At 33.3% G+C, this 21,455-nt stretch overlaps 2 protein-coding genes across 3 annotated transcripts; both read left to right on the forward strand.

The window, feature by feature from the left end:
- Positions 1–5,023: 5,023 nt before the first annotated feature.
- Positions 5,024–6,344, forward strand: LOC120354499. Of its 2 annotated transcripts, XM_039441799.1 has the most exons (3): positions 5,024–5,211; positions 5,942–6,023; positions 6,084–6,344. In XM_039441799.1, exons 1-3 carry the CDS (start codon positions 5,035–5,037, stop codon positions 6,248–6,250), a joined length of 426 nt encoding a protein of 141 aa, XP_039297733.1. In that variant the 5' UTR covers positions 5,024–5,034; the 3' UTR covers positions 6,251–6,344. The 2 variants fall into 2 exon arrangements, with proteins under 2 accessions (XP_039297733.1, XP_039297732.1); XM_039441798.1 differs by having other exon boundaries at positions 5,942–6,329.
- An 844-nt stretch (positions 6,345–7,188) lies between these two features.
- LOC120354498 lies at positions 7,189–8,468 on the forward strand. Its single transcript, XM_039441797.1, has 2 exons — positions 7,189–8,066; positions 8,146–8,468. Exons 1-2 carry the CDS (start codon positions 7,477–7,479, stop codon positions 8,174–8,176), a joined length of 621 nt encoding a protein of 206 aa, XP_039297731.1. The 5' UTR covers positions 7,189–7,476; the 3' UTR covers positions 8,177–8,468.
- The last annotated feature ends 12,987 nt before the right edge of the window (positions 8,469–21,455 follow it).

Below are 21,455 nucleotides of genomic sequence, written 5' to 3' on the forward strand. Positions count from 1 at the left end.
AGAAAAAGTGGCAACTGAAATGTTTAAGTGGTCTAATAAGCGAGTTATGGGTTGTTGAAGTGTTGAAATCCGTTTTCTTTTCAGATCATAAACAGTTTCGATTTTCCATTGGAGGTTTTTTAAAGACATTCAGTATATCATTGGATTTGTTCTAATATATTGTGTTTTTTTCGCGATTTATGCCAAAATAAACAAGTTATCGAATTTATAAAAAATGTTTCATTTTTATTTATGAACGATATGAGGAATAGAATGTTTTAGTTTGGAAAGATACATTTTTTGAATTTTCAAGAGAAGTTCTGTTAATATAGTCGAAACCGTTTATGATCTGAAAAAAATGGAGTTAGCACTTTAACGACCCATAACTCCCATAACTCGCTTATTAGGCCACTTTAAAATTTCAGTTGCCACTTTTTCTCACTTCTATAATGATCTTAACAATTATATTGAAGATGATTATTCAATTTGAATAATAAAAAAGTGTACCGAACGACCTTGAGTTAGTTCCTTTCAGGAAACTTATGAAGAGAGCTCTGCATGTGGCATTTTAGTGCTCTTTTTTCTGTTGTTTGCTCCTATTGTTCCTCTTCTATTGCTTTCTTCACTTTTGATCTATATCTCCTGTAAACTGTGTTTTTCCAGGCATTTTGTTTTTGTATTTTTTGCTTGTATGCTAAATATTGCAATATATTGTTATCTTTTTTGTTAGGGCTACTCTTATTTAATTAAAAACCTGTTGTGAATAAAAAATAAAAAAGGTACTTGAATTTTGTATTCTTATTTCTTGATAAATGTTCATTGTTTGTACTTTTGTTTGAATCCGTTTTTCTACTGTTATTTTTCTTGTAAAATTGATGCTGTACCGTTGGAAGTTGAATAAATAAACAAATTTGTGATTTTTATTCCTAATAACAATGACGAGCTTTATGACAATGGAGTTGAATGAATGAATTTAATAATATAAAGTTTTTCTCCACCAAATTCAAAGTCGTACTTTACTACAGAATACGATAGTGCTCATCGTTACCCACATAACTTAAAAAATCCTATTTCATTATTAACATGGTGAGAAATCTGGGAACACCGCAATACTGGTAGACATTGAACGATAGTCCGGGCGCAAATTTACTAAAAAAGGCACTCCATGGTAATATTTGGGTAACAACCGTGTAAGATGTCACAATCTCTTCATTAGGACTAGTATAATGAGAAGCACAATGATGATAAGTTGAAATGACAGGCAAACACCTTGAAAACAAGTTGGCCGGCACAATTTTCTGGGTTTTCTTTTATTGTTTGTATTTTGATAGCCATTCAAGATATTCCACCGTTTATTGCAGGAAAATATTCAATAAACCTTCCTCTACAATTTTTATCTCATAAATTCTTCCCCTAAAACAAATATTTTGTTAGTTATAACCTTTCAAAGCCCTGCAAGAATTGGTTTTCCCCACTTTCTCAATTTTTCTCCATTATAACTTTTACCATGCAATAGATACAGGGAAATTTTAAGTCTAGGAAACTTGGAACGACTTCTCAGCTTTAAAACGATGTGTCTTCAGGCAATAAATGTGTTCTCCAGCGCCTTCGATAGAAAACCTTGCATGATTTCTGTTGCATTTTTCCATATGCAGGAGGTAACAAGCTAGAAATATAAATTCAAATTCAAATTCGACAAAAAAATAAAATTCAATTTTAAAATACAATAAAATCGAATAATATTTATAATATGAATATTTATTATGGAAACAACGAAAATTTACATCAAGATTGAAAAATTCAAGTTAGCGGCTATAATTGACAGAATTTTTTCATACAGATTGCTATTCAGCTATAATGAGAGATATCGGATTGATTCTACTTGAGTGGAATAATCTTGAATGGATATCAAAATACAAGCGATAGAACGATTTTCTTATATCTTATGTGTGTATAAAGTTAATTAATGTATAAAGTGTATTAATGTATAAGTGAGAAAGATTAAGTTATGTCAAGAGTCCACGTCGGCGTACAAGTTTTCTTTTGCCGACGTGCAGCACAATTATGTCCCTTTAAAAGATTATTTTGATTTGAGAAGAAAATCCAGAAAATTTTGGCGGCCAAAATTTGTTTTCGAGATGTTTGCCTATGATTTCGACTTATCATCGTTGTGTTCCTCATTATACTAGTCCTAAAGAAGAAATTGAGACATCTTCCACAGTTGTTACCCAAAACTGCCCACGAAAGTGCATTTGCGCCTGGACTACGATAAACGTTCCTCCCAGTTACAGGGAAAAAAGTTGTATTTCAGTACAGATGCACAGTTAACTAAACATTTCACAGCATAGTAGCTACACTACCAGCAAACGAAATACGTAATCCTATTCAAATGAAAGTGAAAATGCAAGAAAATTAAACAATATTTACTTGGATGTTTCAGATAGATTATGTTGAAGATGAATAGATAACGTGTAACAGTTGGCTGTTCCATGTAAAAATCACATAACATTCATGTTAAAATAATTATTGTGATAAATTGGATATTGGAGTTTACTTACGGCTATAACTCTTTGGCTAACATGAGAGTCTTCGGGAGATCCTACGAATTGTAGTTCTGGAGACGAGCAGTGCATCAAATAATTATTGTTCATAGAAAACATATTGCTTCTGAAAAAACAATAGTAAACTAAGATAAATATTTGAAAAAAGTCTGAGTGGCATACTCACACTACTGTTCTTGCAGTTTTTATGTAAGTCTTAGGCAAGTTGAGAAAAATCATATTTATGATTTTAATTCAGCAAATAATATCATGGATGTCATGAATATAGTGACAGATCACATATCGGTGCCAATAGTTTCTATACGAGCGAAATAGACGTTTCCCATGAATATTTCTCATGTACATCTAAGATGCCTGTAGAGTCGGTGCCTAACATGGACAATAGACCAAATTTTAGTTACCGACAATAATGGACTATTGTCCCTGTGTGCAGGATGCTTCAGAAACCTCAGGCGCTGCAATTCTAAGGCCGCCGCAATTTGGAGGACTCCACCGTAACTATAGTGAGATTTACATTATAATCAGCACATGATAAGCATTGGTTTAACACCGTTTTGTCTGTCATTAGACAAAGCAGATAGTCCTATCCTTCCCTAGCTCCTCACAGTTGCCGTATCGTTTGTAGGCTATTAATGAAGATGCATAATGAACTATTGTACCGGAATATTTATTTATTGCAGATAATGCCCATATATGAGCTTTTTGCTTGTGCGTGGGTAATGGAAAGTGCGTTGGTAAATTGATAAGATGATCAAACGTCCATGTCATCGGCCGGATTCGAACCCACGAAACAGATTGTTCTAGCAGTCTGAAGGTTACAACACCTTAGGCAGGGTGCACATTTGCGATTTATATAATCGTGGTTTTATGGCCAGAGCGACTACAAGGACACTGGTCTAGAAGTTATAAGAAGAATGTTTATCTAATGAAATAATAGCTAGCGGCTCTAAGCAAGCAGCTCTAGCCGCGCGGCTCGAGTCGTCACTGAGGAATTGGACATTTTTAGTTATCGAGATATTATGGAAAATAAAATTTTGAGTAATGCTTAGGTACCTGTATGGGTGAGCTTGAGTTAGGTTAGGTTTGCGGGTTAGGATGGGTTAGGTTTGAGTCTGGTTAGTTTGTTAGGTTGTGCAAATTAGTTATATGTTTGTTAGGTCCAGCAAAATTATTCTTATATTATATGAAAAGCACTATTCAAACGTTTTCATTAGAGTTTTTATATAGGTACCATGCAATAAGTAATCCCTTTTCTCCACATTCTTTGAAATATCTCAACTAAGCTATTAAAGTTTTGATCTTGAAAACGGTTCTATACTGGATTCCTGAAATTTTAATTGAGATTTTACTATTTTAATGCCTATTAGATACACAAAATTATAATATAAAATGGAATGAAAAGATGAAATTTCAAATTTCTGCAATGTTCTACACTTAGCCAATCCTAATTATAGACAATAATGTTGTACATATTTGAGCTCGTCTTGACCTCCTCTATCGCGTAAAGGTCTCAATTCTGGATTCCGCAGGCCATATACTTAAGTGTCCCCCCATCAGATATAGCCTATATTCTAGAGATTCATTGATTGATTTTTATTATGACTCATAGTTCTAGATAATTGATTCTCGATAGACTCATTGTGCTGGATAACAGTACAATGCAAAACAAATAAACAAAATGCAACAGTATTAAAATAAACAAAATAAACATGTACAACGTAAGTTCAAACAAATAGAGAAGGAAGTGGCAAAGCAGAGAATCGGCAATTCTATCTTTCTCCACTGTCATTAGGCTATAACGACGTGGACCTCACTAAGATAGATCTATCAATCGCTTTTTTAAAACTGCTCGTAGTCTACATGAAAAAATCTTTTCCTAGTTCAAGTAAGTAATTTTGATATTACACAAAATTATCCAAAAAAGAATTAATTGTTCCTTAGTAGTTAGTTTCTCAACTGTTGAAATCAGACATAGTTTCGATATTTATCAATGGTGAAGGTATTCATTAAGTCATACATCATTCTTACATTTCATACTCAGAAATTTATTACAGTAGTTCTTCAAATAATATAGCCCAATATTTGTTTAAATCGAGGGTTTAGAGTGAAAAAGCCGTATCTCAAAAAATGGCTGTTTTGAGTTAAGGCATGCTTGAAAATCACGGAATGAATATTATTCTAGTGTAAAAACGTCGTATCTCTAACATTAACCGTTAGGGAGATGAGGCTCTGTTGTATCTACAAACAATTTATTTTGTTTAGTATGAAAAACCCGTATGTAAACTTGAGTTACTTTCATTCTTGAGTTGAAGATACCACCTGAGAATGAAAAAGCTGTAACTCTATATAAGGCATTTTCATACTGAACCATATGTTGCCGCCATGTTGTTTGACAATGACTTACGTTTACGTTATTAAGGTTATGTTCTGTCTGTGAGCTCTAAGCTGTGTGATGTTTTCCTACTGAGATTAAATTTATATCCATTTAATAATTATGAATCGTGGCCTTATTTTAGTGAAATTAGCTGCAAATAATAACTCAGATAATGAACCCAGTACTTCTGCAGATTTTTGCTATGAACATATTTTTGTTGAGTATGAAAATCAACTTTCGGGCAACAACAACCACAACATGGAAACTACCAAGCAAGAACTTGGTTCACAATTACATGTGAGTATTTTTTTCATTGAATCAGTGTTTGCTTTCAATTATATCAATTAATAATTATTATTTTATTAATCTATATCATTTTTGCTGCGATTCCTTATACCGGTAACATTGTACAGCACAATCATTGATGTCTCACATGCAGCTGTTGGTTTGTTCGGTACTTGTGTAGGCTATTAATAATGTTTGAAAGTGGCTATTATCAATAATTATTCTGTTTATAGTTTCAATACATTGATAATTCAACATCAATTAATCTTAATGGATAACCGATGATAATTAGCTGCGGTGGCGTTAATACACAAGTTCGTTGTTCAATAATAATTAATAATAATAGGCCTATAAATGAGCCATCTAGACATACAACTCCACTATAATTTATTATGAATAGGAATATAATTATTTTATTGATCTAATTATTTTCGCAATGCCTCTCTTAGTTTATATTATATTGTTTTGTAAATATCAATTTATTATATTAGCCTAATTATTTTTGTATGCAAGATTGATAAAATCCCAATAAATTGTAATCCTTCATCCAATATCAACTTGGACCAGTAACTTTTGTTGGACTCATTTATCACCACTTTCTGGTGATTTTTGTTTAAAATATGAAAAATAAGTCTAGCTTTCATCAGTTAAAGATATCAGGTTTCTAGAAATTTTAACTGTTAATAAATCAATACTATAGGCTACTTGGAAGCTAACTAAATAATAATGTTTTATTTTCCAGACATTGACAAGTGATGCAACAGTTCATAATTCTGCTGTGTCTGATGAAAGGGATTGCGTTGGATTCGATGATGAGCATAGAAATCCTGATTCTGCTGGGTCTGATGAAGAGGATGTCGTTGGATTCGATGATGAGGATAAAGATCCTGATTACATACAAATCGAAAATGATGAACTTTCCCTATCAGATTCATCAATGACCATCACAAAGGAGGTGAGGAGTAATTTTTCATTGACAACTTGTGAATGTAGGTACATGGTTTATGATGGATGGATTAAACCATGTATGTTTGAGACTCATGTTGGATAAATATTGTATCATTGATATGGGAAAGGCCAAAAACTCATGAATGAAAGATTTGGACATTTCACTTTACATGAAGCAATTACGAGATACTAGAAAATGCCACATTATATTAAAAGCTCATGACCTTTTGTTGCAATGTTTTCCCAATATCACAAGAAGGTTGGTTAGACATTCAATTATTGTGAAGCATCAAATCAAGCTTCATAGCATAGTTTCTAATGTTATATATTTTGAAACATGATCATTACATTAATGTGAATCTCAGATTACATCATTTTATGATATTAAGCCACAGTTAGTTGTTAGATTGATTTCATGTTTTGAAGAGTGGATTTCCCTTTCCAGTATTTGTTACAGTACATGATTTTCCTTCACTGGCTATAGGCTGTGAGTGTTTCATTTCCTACTTTTTTACTGTACAGTTTCAAGTTGAACAAATACTCTTAGATCAATATTATGCCCGGTTGTTCAGACTAGTTAATAAGTTAACTAGTTAAGACTAGACTTAAGTTAATGACACACACTCAACTCAATGGACCTACTTAATATATAGCTACAATATAGGTTAAATAGGTCCATTAAGTTAAGTAGCCCTACATAATCTCTAGTCTTGTCCTAGACCGGGCAGCAGTGTGTCAGATGTATTGAGCTTGGAATTTATTGAGAATGTTTTATTAATTGATGACATTTTTTTCCAGCAACTGACTGAGAATGAACCTGGCTTGGGAAACAACAACCCTCTGATGATGGCTGATGTCCAACTACCCCCAGTTTGTGGAAGAAAACGAAGCAAGTTTCCCAAACCAGAGAATTGGAAGCAGAATGTTCTGAAGAAGAAAGTGCAGTCTGGTGAGCAACATACCACAAGAAGTGGAAAAATTGTGAGAAAAAAAATGGTAAAACCATGTGATTGTAAGTGTCATCATAATTGCAATGAACAATTTGATCATGATTTAAGACAAAGAATTCATTCTGAATATTGGGCATTAAGTGACTATAATATTCAACGCCAGTATCTCAATGGGCTTATTTGTGAGAGGGATAAAACTGTCAAAAGAACATTGTCTAATGTTTCAAGAAGAAACAAAACTAGAGCATTCTATCTTCACAAAAAGGGGCACAAAATTCAAGTCTGTCAGAAATTTTTCTTGACTACTTTTGGAATTTCAGATTCTGTAATAAAAACAATTTTGAAGAAGAGGAGTGATTGTAATATTGTACAACCAGACATGAGAGGGAAGCAGAGTCCAGCAATCAAGAAATCAGACGATATTAGAAAATCTGTAATAGAACACATTAATAGTTTCCCTCGAGTACCATCACATTATTGTAGGAAGGATTCGAAGAAAGAATATCTTACAAGTGATCTAAATATATCTAAAATGTATCAGATGTATTTAGAGAATTGTAAATCAAACAATATAATTCCAGAGAAAGAGTCTTTCTACAGGAATATTCTAACTAAAGAATTCAACATAGGCTTCCATGTTCCAAGAAAGGATCAATGTGATAAATGCTACGTTTTTGAAAGATTAAGTGCAGAGGATCAAGAGGAAAATAGAGAGAAGCACAGCAATCATCTTGAGAGGAAAAATCAAGCTCGCTCTCTAAGAGACAGCTTCAAAGAGAAGGCTCAAAGAGGAGAATGCTACTTCATTCAGTTCGATTTGGAAGCAGTTAGGTATTGTCCAGCAAATCTTAATACAAAAAAATTTTATTATAAAAGAAGGTTGGCTGTTTACAACCTAACAATGTACAATGTAGCCACCACCAAAGCCGAGAATTTTATGTGGCATGAAGGGATTGGAGGACGTGGTTCGAATGAAATTGCTTCATGTATTTTTAAATATTTGAAGCAGTTTAACTCGCAGGGCAATGTGGAATGGACCTTCATGTCTGACACATGTGGAGGGCAGAATCGAAACGTAAATGTGGTTGCCATGTTTATGTATTCGATCAATATTTTCAATGATATTCCCATTATCAATCACATTTTTTTCGAGCCTGGCCATAGTCAGATGGAATGTGACAGTGTGCATGCTCACATTCAGTCCAGTACTGCAAAGATTGAAATTTACGACCCTTCTGCTTGGTATACTGCCATAAGGTGTGCAGTAAGAGGTGACAAATACACAGTAACTGAGATTGACCAAGAGGAGATATTTGATTTCAAAAAAATGGCCAAGCAATTGATAACCAACAGGAAGATTGATACTGATGGAAATGTGGTGAAGTGGCTGGACATTTGTTGGCTACAGTTCCGCAAAACGTCAACAGATGAAGTATTCTTCAAGTATGATCAGAAAGAAGACTTCAAGTCTTTCAAATTGACAAGAAGAGGACGAAGAAGCTTTCCCGGAGCTTCAAACTTGACATTGGAATCTGCATACTCCGAGCCACTATCTATCCAGCAGGATAAACTAAATGACCTCATTGGAATGTGCACTGATGGAACTATTAAACAACAATATCATTCCTTCTATCACAATCTGAAAGGGAGTTCAACGAGAGAAGAGAGTGAAGAAGATGAAGATTAGAAATAAGATTGAAGGATGCATTAGGCTGGTAATCTTTCCAATATATTTTTCAGTTAGAATGTTTAAATTTAGTTTTTATCTACAATATTGTTGTTATTCTATTATGTAAATGTTTTTTCAAGTATAATTAGTGATTTTGAATTATATCAATGCTTGTTTTTTTGTCTTATTGGTATGACCTGACACTATTTGGAGATTATTGATTGAAACGTATGTACTCAGTCTGTTAGTAACAAAAAGCCGTAAGTCATGCAGTGATATGGAAAAACGGTATTTTTTCAAGTAATATTTATATTACATTGGAATACACCATGTAGACATCTCTGGAAAGAGTGTGGCTGAGTGAAAAAATTACATTTAACATTTGAATTGCAATCAACTAAGAACTATGAAGACATTTCTTGAAGTAGCAGGATACTTTTTGCTCTCTTGAAAAATATGGGTTTTGGAGATACGGCTTTTTCACACTAAACCCTCGAAATGCACACTAGAAATCGATAGCTGAAAATTGCATTATCAAAATTAATAATGGAGGATTGATTGATTCTACGTGATTACTAGTTGAGGTTTTTATAATACTTACGTGTAAGTTTAAACAATAATAACTAGAAAATTCCTGTGAAAGCTGTTAAAATTCACTTCATATTTACTTTTATCTCAGGCCTTATAACAAAACATTAATCTATGAATGATTCAGTAACATAGTGATTAGCTTCAAATATTTGAGAATCAATTATGAATACAATAGCATCACTTATGGCATAAATGGTGGACGGTCGAGCAAAAGCCGGCTATTTGAGCGGGAAAGATTTGATCAATCGTACCAACCACCAATTATACATTTACAAGAAATTTTTTAGTGATAAAAATTGAATATCTTCAGTGTTTTTTAGTAAGAATACAATGAAAGTTCTGAAACTAGAGTTACATTGTAACTAAGATACGAAAGATTTCGAGTTCACCTTAATATTGTTTTTTTTTATTTTTCCTGTAGATTACGTCCTAATCAATTCTACGCCGCGAAAGTGACCTATAGTTATTTATACGAAACATACCCAAAGACAGAGACTTCACACCACTCGAACACAGCACATAATATGACACATGCGCTCTGTATTGAATGATAGTTCCATCAATAGCCACTTGGGGCTACTGGAAAGCAGGCGAAATCACAAAGTGGTTCTTCTCTGTGGCGAAATCAAATTATGCCTCGCAAGACGCAAGCTCGCATCTACATGTTTGCTATTAATAGTGACGTCCACGTTATAATGGCAGTGGATGAAGATAGGAGAAAAGCGTTGCCGATTCTCTGCCTTAATTAATTATATTTCTACATTGTCAAAAGCAGATTCGGCATCATTGCGGAGCTAGAAAAGGATAGTACTACCTGCTTAGTCGAATGATAGACAAGAATAGCTACACCAAAGTTGATCAAATACTGTCATGATTGTAACATGGACCTCACTATACAAACATCTACAATACAGAGTGCAGCATCAAAGTTTCCTTTTTTCAAAACGCATTGTGAGATTCAGAAAAGTTGCATTCTTTTTTCAGAATGTAAGTAGCCTACATATTTAAAGTTTTGTTCCATGTTGTTTTGAAGAGTGTATCATGGAGATAACATCCCCCAATCTTGAAACACTTGGAGGACCTATTTTTCTAATACTTGATATTATTACCCTTTCAAGCATTACTGGCGTAATTTTAGCCATTTTTACCTGTATGATCTTTGAGGGTCTTCGGAAGGTTAATATAGACACGAGATTTGAAAAAATCTACAGAAAAAATACTTGGGGGCAAAGCAGGAGATCGAATCAGTCATTGTAAGTCGTCTCTAATTGAGAATAAGGCATTATGGGTGGTGTTCCTTCAAAACAGCCTCTTTCAATAGTCATTAGTCAATAGTCAAAATTCTTAATTACATATTCTTCAAGAATAGCAATTGTTGTCAAGAATAAAAAAATATATAAATAATTATATATATTTGAATTGTTTGTATTCACCCAGGTAGCACAGAAACGTTGAAATAACGTTAGAAACACGTAATACCTTAACGTTGAAAAGACGTTTAAATTCAACGTTGAAAACACGAGAAAATGTCCGCCGTTTCCACATTATTTTCAACGTTGAATAATAGTTGAAAAAACATTGTAACAACCATTATTTTCAACTATAAATAGACGTTGAAAGCACGTCGTGACAACCATTATTTTCAACCATAAATAGACGTTGAAAGCACGTTGTGACAACCATTATTTTCAACTATAAATAGACGTTGAATTAGCCATACTTTTGAACCGGTACCTTATCAATTACATGGCAATATTTCTAAAATCATTTGAAAAGAGATGAAAATATGAAATCATATTTCCATTTATTTACATATGATTTCATGTAACAGAAATATTACCCTGCAATGCGGTACATTGGTAAGTTGACATTAAAAACACACAATAAAAACCATATTCATCTCTTTTCTGTATAGGGCTACTTTTTATAGAAATAGAAAGGAAAATAAAAATCTCAGTATCCTTTTTGAATTATTTAATCACTATTATTAATCATTATTTAAATGATTCAAAAAGGATACTGAGATTTTTATTTTTCTTTCTATTTCCATATTACTTCAATTTTGATCCACAAAAATAGTATGATAGTAGATGGTTACAATCAAATTACCATGGTAATTTAATATACTCTGCCAAGCTCAAAAACATTTTATGTCTGTAAGAAACATAAATTAAAACCATTATTTCAAGAATTCAGCAGTTGTTTAAAAATCTTGAATTTTTAGTATGATAATTTTATCTGTGGTGAGCAAAAATAGCTCAATTCTTTCTAGCAAATAATATAGATCATCTAAATTTTTACTTGACATTTATGCCAGGTTTAAACTATGCCAATTGGCAAAACAATAATAATTGTCAATTAGTTTTTATTTAGCTATGCCTAGATGATGGTTCTAGAATTAAAAGATTCAATTGATACTTTACACCAGCTATAAATTTCAGAAGACAATATTATTGTCTTGTCAATTGGCATCGTATAACCCGCCTACATTTTAGTTTTCAGGTATGATGATAGTTTGTGATTTATGCAATAGAGAAACAATATTTTATTACAGTGTTTCAATAGAAAGGGACTTTCAAAATAACTTTCCACTTTCATTTCATAATACTTTTTAATTACCGACGAAATTAGATTGTTTTTTTCTCCACTGAAAATACTCTGACTGTCGCATATTTTAGCCAATCCTTAGTAGCGTCTTCAATTTGGGTCTCAATGCCCACAGTCGACCCACAAGATTTTTTGATAGAATCTGAAACATAAGGTAATATAAATTTTAATAAGAAATTCTATAATATGAAGGCAGATGAAATTTTGCCACCACATAGGAGTTATTTGATACAGATGTTGCATGGTTAAAAGGGAATTGCTTTTAACAACAAGTACAGAAATTTTTCTCAAGTGCACATCTAATAATGTGCGAGGTGATGACTGTTTTTTAGATTAAAATAGTCCATTACTATACAATAGTCAGACGAGAAAGTCACGCCAGCTGTTCGTTCAAACATTCAAAAGAACTAAGAATAAAGTAAGAATATTGGGTTTCCAAATTTTGTAGCATAGACGAATTTTAACGTGAAATACTCCTCTTTCATTAGGCCTATAGAAGTAAACAAATAAGGCTCTATATAAAATTTATTTTTTAGATTTATGAGTAAAATTTAATAGTTACTGTAGGTACATACTTAGTTTTATGAAAAAAACAGTTGTATCCCGATATTTCAACCATTTTTTATTGGCCTACTAAATTTTGTAAACCTAGACCAAAAGTTTAAAATCACAATGAAATTAATCAAAAATATCCTTGACATATATGGGTTGTAAACATGCATAAATTAATTGAAAATTTAATTTTAAAATGAACAAGTTTAAGCTAAATTTCGTCACCATGGAATGACGATATTTGGAAAATGTTAATATTTATGAGCTGAACTCCGGACACCCGTTTTCAATTTCTTGGATCACCGAGTTAATTACTGAACTTGTTAAAAGCAATCACTTTGATGTTAAGTGATTTATATTATATTAAGTTCAGTGTTATTATATCAAGTTCGATGGAATTTCTCAACACAAGCAGTCCTGTGACAAAAACAATACATAGATAGCATAATGAAAATATTTGTGGAGGAATCAAAGTAATAGTAATTTATTTGGAAGTTAAGTAGTAGGCTACATGTAAAATACTTAAAACCAAGCTTATTGTATTATATTAATTTTTAATAATTATATTAAATTAGAGCCCTCTAATTTAAAACATAATATAACTTACCTAACCCTAACCTCAAATGTAAACATAATTAATATGTTCAACACACAATATTTGTTTTGAAGTTTAGATAATAAATCACCAAACAATCTCATCTTTTAAATAAGAATAATAAATTAAATAAACTTACCAAGTCAAAGTGGAATAGGTAGACTCTTCTAAAAGAGTTCACAGCTTTCATCAACGTGATGAGAATTCAAACAAGAAATGGCGTTGATCAGTCGATCGTCGTTGATAGATCCGTTTTTGTGTAAGGACTACTGTAGCGCTGTGAGTGGTGGAATTGGAAGCTTGTTTTCAACGTGTTTTCAACGATAGATCAACCGTTGAAAACAACGTTGCATTTAAAACGTTGAAAAATTCAACCGCTAACGGTTATTCAACCTCAACAACCAAATTTCAACGTTGGAAACACGTAGGTGTGCTACCTGGGCACAATTATATTTTGTTCACTGCCAGTCTGTGTCTCCTGTTTCAAGAAATTCACATAGTTCTTACATGGGCCTTCCTTTGAGAAACTCACTAAGTCTTTTTTTCAATGTCACACAATCCAGCCTCTTCATCTTCTCCGGTAGTTGATTCCACAGTTTTCTGCCCACCTATGAAGGTTTCTCTTCGAAGATTGCAGTCCTGTGCCTTGGGAATACATAGTTTATCTGCCTGCCGAGTGACGTATTTATGATCGATCATCTGTGCCTCTCTGGAGATTTAGTCGGCTAACATGGGTGATGACTTCCATGATGTAGATGTTGGTCACCGTCATGATGCCCAGATGACGGAAGGCATCTCGACATGTCTCTCTTTGTTTGAGACTTTCCAGCACTCTTATAGCCCTCTTCTGATGTGTGAGAACCCTCTTTAGATTGCCCGTAGATGATCCCCCCACACAATAAGCTCATATCTCAGGTGGGACTCTACCAGGGCATGGTATGCTGCTTTTGCCGCTTCCAGTGTTGCGATACACTTCACTCTTCTCACCACATAGATTCCTGAGCCTAGTTTCTTTCAAACTGAATCCACATGTGCGTTTCATGATAGGCCCATGTCTATTGTAATGCCCAAAAATTCAACCTTGTTTTAAAAAGTTCAACACATTCTGTCCGATAGCTTTTTCAACAGACAATCTGAAATTGACATTTAATGTTCAAAGATTGGAAGAAAGGAGATCTGTCGGTTTCCTCTTGCTATTATATAATATCCTAAACAATCAAGTATTCATGCCAGAATTTATAAGTATGCTGCAACTTCATGTCCCGTTTAATAGACCAAGACCAAATATTATGTTTCACATGCCATTTATCAGAAAGACTCATCATTGCAATTCTTACATTATACAGAACTTTACGTTTGTACAATAGAATAAGCCACTGCATTGATCCGTTTGCTGACCGTTTCCAGACCTTTAAGAAATCCTGTGAACTAGCATATCACTCTATAGCTGACTCATGATTGATAAATAATTATACTAGACTCCCTCATTTCTTTTTTTCTCTCTTCTAAAGCCCTATTTTTCCTCTATTCTCTATTTTATTCTTTATTATTATTTTTATTTCATTCTTCTTCATCTTCTATTATCATTGGTTTATTTCATTTTTTCATTTCGCCTCTTCTTATCTTATTAGTATTCAAAAATTGTGTTTACAATTTTATTTTATTTTTCATTCTTATTTTGCATCAAATATTATGTATCTAAACTAGTTGATGTCAATAAGGCTCTTCATGGATTTATTCTGTGAACTTTGTATGTAAATAAATAAATAAATAAAAAATCTCTGAAAAACAGCAGTCAGTCAAATCGAAAGCATTCAGCTCGGATGAAAAAGAGAAGAAAATGAATTAAATATTGAAAGCAATGAAATTTTTAGCAAATTCAAAGTACCCCAACAGCGAAAGAAAGTCAGTCTTATCAAGCAGTATTGCGTGTAATGGAGTGTTATGTTTTGTTCACGTTCGTTTCATCTTGTGTGTTTTGTTAATGTTTGTTTAATTTTGCATGTTTTGTTTATGTTTGTTTCATTTAGTGAAGGCTTGAGGGCAAGCCAATTTGTCAGAATGGCCGAGTGTAGGATAATATGATATTGTAGCGAGGGTATTCTATTTTGGCGTATGATGTTATCATCATATGAAAGTAATCGTGATTATTCCAAAATGCAACATCGTTAAGTAAATAAATAAACAAATTCGATTTTACGAGAAAAGCTCAATAGATAGATCAAGAAGATGTGAATATGTAAAATTAATAAAAGTTATTGATTTATAACAGGATATTGATTTATAGAATAATATCCTACACTAATTATAGGAGACATGAACACCGACCTGAATATGACAAATCGTAACTTTGACTACTTTCAACTGACTACAATTCTCCAATGCCTAAACATGGCTATTTTACCACTCAATCTAACTCATCATACTAATGATTCTGACACACTCATTGACCTTCTCATAGTTAGCGATTTCAATGAGGCTGATCAAACAGGTCAAATCTCTGTCTCAGCTATTTCTGGACATGATTTGATCTACTGTGTGTACTTTCTCATTCAAGTACTATCTCATAAAACACCTAAGCCAATGCAGAAAATTATAACTTACAGAGACTTCAAACACTTTGATAAAGCTGTCTTGCTGTCATGGTCAAGACTTTTGAGAATCGCACTCTGACTTTCTATAACAAACATGCACCTTATGTGACAAGGAGGATTAATAAAAAACGATGTGAACCTTGGATGACTGAAGACACACTTTAAATGATGGAATGTAGAGACTAAGTAGGTACATGGAAAATTCAGAAAGACATTTGACAGTTTAAGAGTATAGGAGCCTCAGAAATAAAGTACAGCAATTAGGGAACGCAAAGATTAGGTACTTGAATTCGCTCATTCCCTTGTAGTATAAGGATAGGTGAGCCGTCTTACATTTCTTTCTATTGGTCCCCGCGACGTTTACGGTCCTTTTTGGTAATAATTCCGGTCGCGTTTAGGGAGCCTTTCTCTGTTCGTTTACCTCTGAAGCAGTTATTGATTTCTCCACGAATCTCTGTACAGTCACAGATTTGCACTTCCCTATCCGTTTCTGTGATAGCAGTCTTAATTTTGTTTCAAATTATAGAACCTGCTCGATTGAACTCTCCAATTGGTTTCAATTGATTCAGTAACTATCGATTCAAAGTGGATGATTGATTATTGATTCTTCATGAAATAGTTCAAAAGAATCCAAATTGAATAGTATTCTAATCATGTTTACAAGCAAAATTGTTCATTGAAACACAAGTTTTGGAATGTTGTTTCCAGATACCATCATCACTTACGATAACTGATGATTTGAAGTGGTAATTTAGTGAAATAAATTAACAGAACAGATTTTACATTATTAAAATTTGGAAAAATTCAGGAGGTGACTGCATTTTATTGGTAAAATTCGCTGCACGGTTCGAGGTTTGATTCGGCATGTGATGACATACTTTGATGACTTTTAAAAATTGATAAGCTGTAATAATAATTATGTGCTTTTATTTTTGTATACATAGATAGGCCCAAAATATATTTTTTATTTTTTCATTATTCGTTGATCAGGAACTTCCATTTGTGCTTTCACTCAAAATATCAGAATGGATTTGAAATTGATCTGTCTATGTGCTGCTATTGGATTTGCTTCATTTTCAAAAATTGAGGTGAGTCATATCATTGTAATGTAAAGCTTACATTACCCATGGAGAGATAATCTTATTAGTTGGCCAATATTATTTTATTCAGCATCAAATAGCCCATCATATCACATTTTTATTCATTATCCCCCTCATGTGAGAATGATGAAATATAATTTATAAAAATTATTCTGAAACATTCGATATAGACACTTTGGTTCTGTATAAACTCTTTAACAATTTAATGTGTACATAAACTTACTGAATACCGTACTTGTTGTTATTTTAATGCCAGTGTGTGTACAGGCTCTAGGAGAAACAATCAGTGCTCAATAATAGAGAAATACATACACCATTTAGAAAACACGGGCTACTAAAAACACTGCACTCGTTTTCTACCTTAATTTTAACTGTTAGCATACAGAGCTTGAAAGAAGTAAAACAAACTAGATTCAATTCTGCTCATGAAGAATATGTAAGATATTATGAATTGATCAACAGTCAATTATCATGGTTATAGTTTAGAAAGAGTAGATTATTAATATTTGTTTTGGTTAAAATTTGACCTTGAAATTACAGCAGGTAATTCGTCACAGTGAATGGACAATTCGATGATGTTTTCTCCAGTAGAATGTCTAAATTTGGAGGTTGAAAGTAGGACGCGAATGAGTCAAATAGATTGATCATTGACACACTCGGGGATACAAGTAGTGTCTTTAGTACACAGTCATGTCTCCAAGTACTGTGTGGAGAAGATTCATCTTGTCATATCCATTGACATAAATTTTGGTCAAACCTCGATGATGACCAGTTTGTGGTTCGTGCTTACAATTCGATTATAGCTTCCAATACCATTCATCTCAAGTCTGAATATGGTAGATATAATTGACAACTAGCTCCCATCCCTTTCCACCTCAGTCATGTTTAACTTTTAGTACACTGTTTGAATGAAAAAGACTGAGAAATTGTCAAAAAACCACTGATTTATTGATAATTAGAAAGATCGGTTTTGGTTATTACACCATTGTCAATCTCTGATAAACTAAAACTTAATACAAGAGCAGCAGAATTTATACTAGTGGGCTAGTACTGCTATTGGTCAAGGGCATGAACGCCTGCCATTGGCCCAGCTAGACAGTCTCCTCCCACTCACCGGTGTGACAAAATGGCGGCTTAAGCAACAGAATCGCCATGATAACAAAATTTACTTTCAGTACAAAATAAGAACCAAGAAAAAAAATGTGTGAAAGATAAAAACCAAATATGTGAATGGAAAACTATTGACTAATGTCTTCTTCTTCTTTGTCTCACCCCAGTATGCCTTACAGCGTTGGGGTAGCCTCGGTCCACTTCCTCCATTTATCCCTATCCATCGCCATCCTCCTCATCTCCGGAACCGTCTTCCCTCTTCTTCTCCCTATCTCCTCAATGCGATCCTCGTATGAATACCTCGGGCGCCCCACCGTTCTTCTTCCCTGTACTCTAACATTTACAAACTGTGGTAATCCCGTCCTGTCCCCAAACCTATGGATTGGGGTACAGTTAAGATTTAATTCACGAAAACGTCGACAACCCCAAAAGTAAGTCTTTAATTTGCACTAACCTTGGAACTGGCGAGGAAGTGGACTGTATCTCGTGTGTAGAAGTTACTGCTGACGATATCCTGTCTTTATGCGTAGGCCTATATGATATTGCACATATATCACGAAACGAAACGAGATAATTAATTGCGTTCAAGCTCGAACGCCACGGAACGAAAACGAAAAACGATGCTGACTTCTCGAGCACTATTCTTGAAGTGGTGGGTGGAAAGATAAACGGGAAGGATGAAGGAGGGGTGAGGGAGAGAGGTTATCTTGCCTCTTTGGGAGAGGGGGAAGGGGAGGAAAGTGCAAACTAATCAGCCCACAATCAAGGCTGCCGATCGTCCGTGAATCCACCATCTCCGCCCGCCTTGGAAAGCCCCATTTCCAAGAACATAAACTCAAAAAAACTAAAATTTAAAAGTAAAAGAAAAACAAAACTCCAGTAGGAGCTCGGCTATCGAGCAGAAAGGTTGCTTTACCGATTCCTCGCTTATCGCAATGATTAGAAGTTGTTTTCGTTGAGTTTTAGTATTGTGAGAATGCAAAAAGGTGCATGTTCAAACTGTAAAATTAGTATAAGTGACGAAAAATTGTTAATTCGTTGTTCAATCTGTAAATTACAATATCACAACAGCTGCGTGAATATTAGTGAGGTGAATTTTAAAAAACTATCTAAAGAAAACCGATCCAAGTGGAAGTGTGCAGTCTGTAAAGCAGGTGGTGTCCAGTCAACGTGCGAGATGGATGAAATCACGGTCAGTCAAAAGGATAAATTGTTGAGGGAAATGAGAAACATCATCAGTGAAGAAATTAAAAAAAATATAGCTTTAGAAGTTAAATCACTAAGAGATGACTTGGACAAGATTAATTCTAATATGACTGAATTTGGTAAGTCTGTGGAAATGTTTTCGACAATAATTGATAAATACACTAGTGCTTTCGAATCCATTAAAAAAGAACAGGTAGAGTTGAAAAAGAATAATGTTATACTTCAGATGAACTTGAGTGAAATGCAATCAAGAATTAGTGAGTTGGAACAGTATAGTCGAAGAAATAATATAGAAATTCATGGACTTCCGATTACTAAAAATGAAGACATTATGGAGATTATAAGTGCAACTGCTAGGGAATTGAAAATTGAATGCCAACAGACAGACATTAACGCTGCTCACCGTTTTCCATCAGCAAATCAGGATGTGTCGCCTATTATTGTTTCTTTCCATAGTAGAGTATCAAGGGACAAGTGGATGAACGGTTATAAAAAGTATCGCGATGAAGTGAAAAAAGCAAGAGATGATCCTAAAGCTAATCTCCGATCTATCAATATAAATAGGAATCTTGCAGATAGGCCAGTATTCATCAACGAAAATTTATCTCCACATAACAAGAAACTGTTATATGAGGCAAAACAATTCATAGGGAAGAATGGATATAAATTCGCATGGACAAGAAATGGGAAAATCTACATACGAAAGGAAGAAAACTCCAGAGCAATTAGGGTTACTAATTTAAAGGAACTGCAACAAATGTCCAGTACAGATGATACGACGATGAAATGAACTGTGAAATCCAGACACCCGGTTGAGTTTTCTTTTTGATATGAACGATTTCAACGACCTATGTGACAGTTTAGGAAATGATGTATTTATAACGGAAGAAATAGATGATTACTTGAACTATGATTTGCATTTGAATAGGGAAAATTCGAACATAATTGATTGCCTCAATCTTCTTAGTATGAACATTCGAAGTATCTATAAAAATTTTAATGATTTTGTGGTAGTACTAAACAACTTTAAACTAAAGTTTGATATTATAGTTCTCACAGAGACATGGTATTCTGGTAATAAACCGATTGAGTTTAATATAGATGGTTATAGTTTGGTTAATAAGCCTACAAAATTGAACAAGTGTGACAGCCTATGTATTTATCTAAAAAAATGTTTTGAATTTAGGGTGTTGGATAGTGAATTGTTGGATGCTAATATGATTAGTATTTTGGTTGAGTTGGGAAGGAATTTAATCTTACAGATTGTTGCGATATATAGGTCACCAAATAGTAACACAGATAACTTTATCAGTAACTTGAACGACTATCTGAATTCTCTTCCAAAAGATAGAAATGTTGTTCTCGTTGGAGATATTAATATAGATATTTTGAGAACTGACAGACATTCACTAAGTTACTTAAATGTAATGAGTAGTAACGGCTTCAAGTCTTTTATTAATGGACCAACTAGGAGTATTGATGATAGTCACTCGTGCATTGATCATATATTTTTTAAAAATACATCAAATAATTCAATTAAAACAGAAACTGCTAGTATTCTTAAAATAAATGTTAGTGATCATTTTGCAACTGCGCTGCATTTAAGTTCTAATCACATAACGAAAGAAAAATCTCTTGCCCAAAGAAATATAATTACTAAAATAGATTTAACTAAACTGGAAACTTACTTAAAAAATGAAAAATGGTTGTTTCTGTATAATCAAAATAGAAATAATAATGATAACAATAATGAAAGTAACAATGATAATCACAAGGAGGTGGACACGTTGGTTGAAAACCTTACTCATAAAATAAAAAAATATATAGAGCTTTCTTCTATAGAGATTAAGCTTAATCACAAAAAGAAACCACTTAAGCCTTGGATCACTCAGGGGCTAATCAACTCGATTAATAAGAGGGATAAAATGGCTAAAAAAGTAAAACAAGAACCTTTCAATACAAGTTTGAAAAATGAATTCAAATCCTATAGAAACTTATTGAATAATCTTATTACCAGCACTAAAGATAATTATTATAGAAATAAAATTGATGAATGTGGCAAAGATGCAAAAAAAATATGGACTTACATTAACGAGCTGCTAAATAAGGGAGGAAATGAGTGTAGTAGAATAAAACTGAATGCACAAGAATTAAATGAATATTTTGTAAATGTGGGTAAGACTTATGCAGATAAAATAGCGAAATATGAAAACCAAACTGATTATAAATTTTATTATAAAAAAGATAATTCAAGTCTAGGAAACTCGTTTTTTTTAAAACCTGTCATAGAAGATGAAGTAAAAAATGTAATATATAGTCTAAAAAACAATACTA

Source organism: Nilaparvata lugens, chromosome X, assembly GCF_014356525.2.
Source record: "Nilaparvata lugens isolate BPH chromosome X, ASM1435652v1, whole genome shotgun sequence".
NCBI classification, from domain to species: Eukaryota; Metazoa; Arthropoda; class Insecta; order Hemiptera; family Delphacidae; genus Nilaparvata; species Nilaparvata lugens.

Bases quoted from the DNA above. Each gene is read 5' to 3' on its own strand.
- LOC120354498 (XM_039441797.1), top strand. From the start codon at position 7,477: ATGAGAGGGAAGCAGAGTCCAGCAATCAAGAAATCAGACGATATTAGA. The intron at 8,067-8,145 runs GAATGAAATTGC...ACCTTCATGTCT, and splicing joins GGGATTGGAGGACGTGGTTC to GACACATGTGGAGGGCAGAA.
- LOC120354499 (XM_039441798.1), top strand. From the start codon at position 5,035: ATGAATCGTGGCCTTATTTTAGTGAAATTAGCTGCAAATAATAACTCA. The intron at 5,212-5,941 runs GTGAGTATTTTT...TTTATTTTCCAG, and splicing joins AACTTGGTTCACAATTACAT to ACATTGACAAGTGATGCAAC.